This window comes from Sinocyclocheilus rhinocerous, unplaced genomic scaffold (genome assembly GCF_001515625.1).
Source record: "Sinocyclocheilus rhinocerous isolate Xijiao unplaced genomic scaffold, SAMN03320098_v1.1 scaffold3461, whole genome shotgun sequence".
Classification (NCBI taxonomy): Eukaryota; Metazoa; Chordata; class Actinopteri; order Cypriniformes; family Cyprinidae; genus Sinocyclocheilus; species Sinocyclocheilus rhinocerous.
In genome coordinates this window covers 52,112-54,446 of record NW_015644360.1, presented here as the reverse complement: position 1 = coordinate 54,446, position 2,335 = coordinate 52,112, and the positions used below count along the sequence as shown (strand labels likewise).

At 54.6% G+C, this 2,335-nt stretch overlaps 1 protein-coding gene across 1 annotated transcript in view; it reads left to right on the top strand.

Annotated features, from left to right (window-relative positions):
* ears2 (glutamyl-tRNA synthetase 2, mitochondrial) overlaps window positions 1–2,335 on the top strand; it is a 20,449-nt gene that overhangs the window by 14,885 nt on the left and 3,229 nt on the right. The window contains exon 4 of the mRNA XM_016575895.1: window positions 734–1,206. Within this exon, the coding sequence (XP_016431381.1) occupies window positions 734–1,206 (473 nt within the window). The remainder of the gene's footprint in view (window positions 1–733; window positions 1,207–2,335) is intronic.

Here is a 2,335-nt window from a genome sequence, read left to right as displayed (position 1 = left end):
TCTCTCCTCTGTCACACACCTCTCTCCTCCGTCTCTCCTCTGTCACACACCTCTCTCATCCGTCTCTCCTCCGTCACACACCTCTCTCATCCGTCTCTCCTCTGTCACACACCTCTCTAATCCGTCTCTCCTCTGTCACACACCTGTCTCCTCCATCACACCCCTGTCTCCTCTGTCTCTTCTCCGTCTCTCCTCCATCACACTCGTCTCCTCCGTATCTCCTCCATCACACCCCTGTCTTCTCCTTCTCTCCTCCATCACACCCCTGTCTCCTCTGTCTCTTCTCCGTCTCTCCTCCATCACACCCGTCTCCTCCGTCTCTCCTCCATCACACTCCTGTCTCCTCCGTCTCTCCTCCATCACACCCCTGTCTCCTCTGTCTCTTCTCCGTCTCTCCTCCATCACACCCGTCTCCTCCGTCTCTCCTCCATCACACTCCTGTCTCCTCCGTCTCTCCTCCATCACACCCCTGTCTCCTCTGTCTCTTCTCCGTCTCTCCTCCATCACACCCGTCTCCTCCGTCTCTCCTCCATCACACTCCTGTCTCCTCCGTCTCTCCTCCATCACACCCCTGTCTCCTCTGTCTCTTCTCCGTCTCTCCTCCATCACACCCGTCTCCTCCGTCCGTCTCTCCTCTGTCACACCCCTTTCTCCTCCATCCGTCTCTCCTCCCTCACACCCCTGTCTCCTCCTCCTCTCCTCCGTCACACACCTGTCTCCTCCGTCTCCGCAGGTATGATAACCGCTGTCGAGAGCTGCCGCCGGAGCAGGTGCAGCAGAAGCTGGCTCAGGGCGTTCCGTGTGTGATCCGCTTCAAGCTGGACTCCGGCGCAGAGGTGTTCCAGGACCTGGTCTTCAGCTGGACACGGCACAATCCGGCGGCAGCGGAGGGAGATCCGGTCATCCTGAAGGCTGACGGCTTCCCCACCTATCACCTGGCCAGTGTGGTGGACGACCACGCTATGCGCGTCAGTCACGTGCTGCGCGGCTCTGAGTGGCTGATCTCCACTGCCAAACACCTGCAGCTGTTCCGCGCACTGCGCTGGACGCCGCCCGCTTACGCACACCTGCCGCTGCTGCTCAACCGCGATGGCACCAAGCTGTCCAAGAGACAGGGAGACATCTTCGTCCAGCGCTTCCGAGAGCAGGGCGTGTTGCCCGAGACCCTGCTGGACATCGTCACTCACGCCGGATCTGGCTTCAGTGGTGAGTGTGTCGAGAAACACTGTTAGATTAGCATGTGCTAAACCACACGGGGCTTAAATACACTGATGAGGACAGTGACCGCTTAAGCCTGCTACACACTGTATGATTTTAGCTATCCTGTAAGATCACTACATGGATCTAATAAACTTTGGTACGACATGTGTGTAGACTGTACAATGATGACACCTATCGACTTGTACGCTACGACGCACGCACATTACTATAGAAGAATAAAACGTCATCAGCATGTGCTAGTAATAAACAAAAAGAGAATGGTAAATCACACTTTAGCAGTTGTCGTTTTTATGTGTGCTGAAAAAAAGTGGAAGCGGCGAAAGAGGAAGGCAGTAAGCAGTCAAGGAACTTGAGGTAAGCAGTTTTATGTTTTAGCGCCATGTCATGTTGAGTTCATGTCGCATTTTTATTGGTGTCAGTTAACGTGGATCGTAACGGCAAACACTGTGCAATGATCATGCTGTATTTTTGACACTGTCAGAAAACTATCGTAGGCAATCTTTAATCACAAGACCATCTGGCCATCTTTGAACCTCCCTCACTGTACGACATGAGCACCGATTAGGAGCCACGATCACAGAAATCGCAACGATTGCTTCACGATGCCAATCTTTCATCTGCCGAAAATCGTGCAGTGTGTCTCAGGCTTTAAATGGGATGATTCTTTCATCCGATCAGAATGAAGGTCGAAGTGCGTCTTAAAGGAACTCTGATCAGAGGCGTTTTGATTGGAGCCCTGCGGAGGAGTCCAGCTGGTTGACTGAATTCTGAATCTGCATTCACAGATTCTCTCGTCAGCACAAACAGAACCAAAACAATAAAATAAAGTCCAGGCCTGGTCCTCTCTCGTCCTTCGTGGTCGTTACTCCTCCTTTTATCCTTCCGGAGCTCCTCCGTGGGACTCGACCGGTGTGTGGCGCAGGTGTCGCTCATTATCATTTACTCCACCGGCCTCGCTCTGTTCCCACGGCTCTCGGCCCCGCCCCACTCGTCACATACCCCCATCTCCCCTCGCAGGCCGGGGGTTACTCCCGAGACTGCGCTCTACTCCCCCCACTCCCCCCTCCGGGGGAGCCGATCACGGCGGCCGCGGCGTACCTGGGGGTAAGGACAG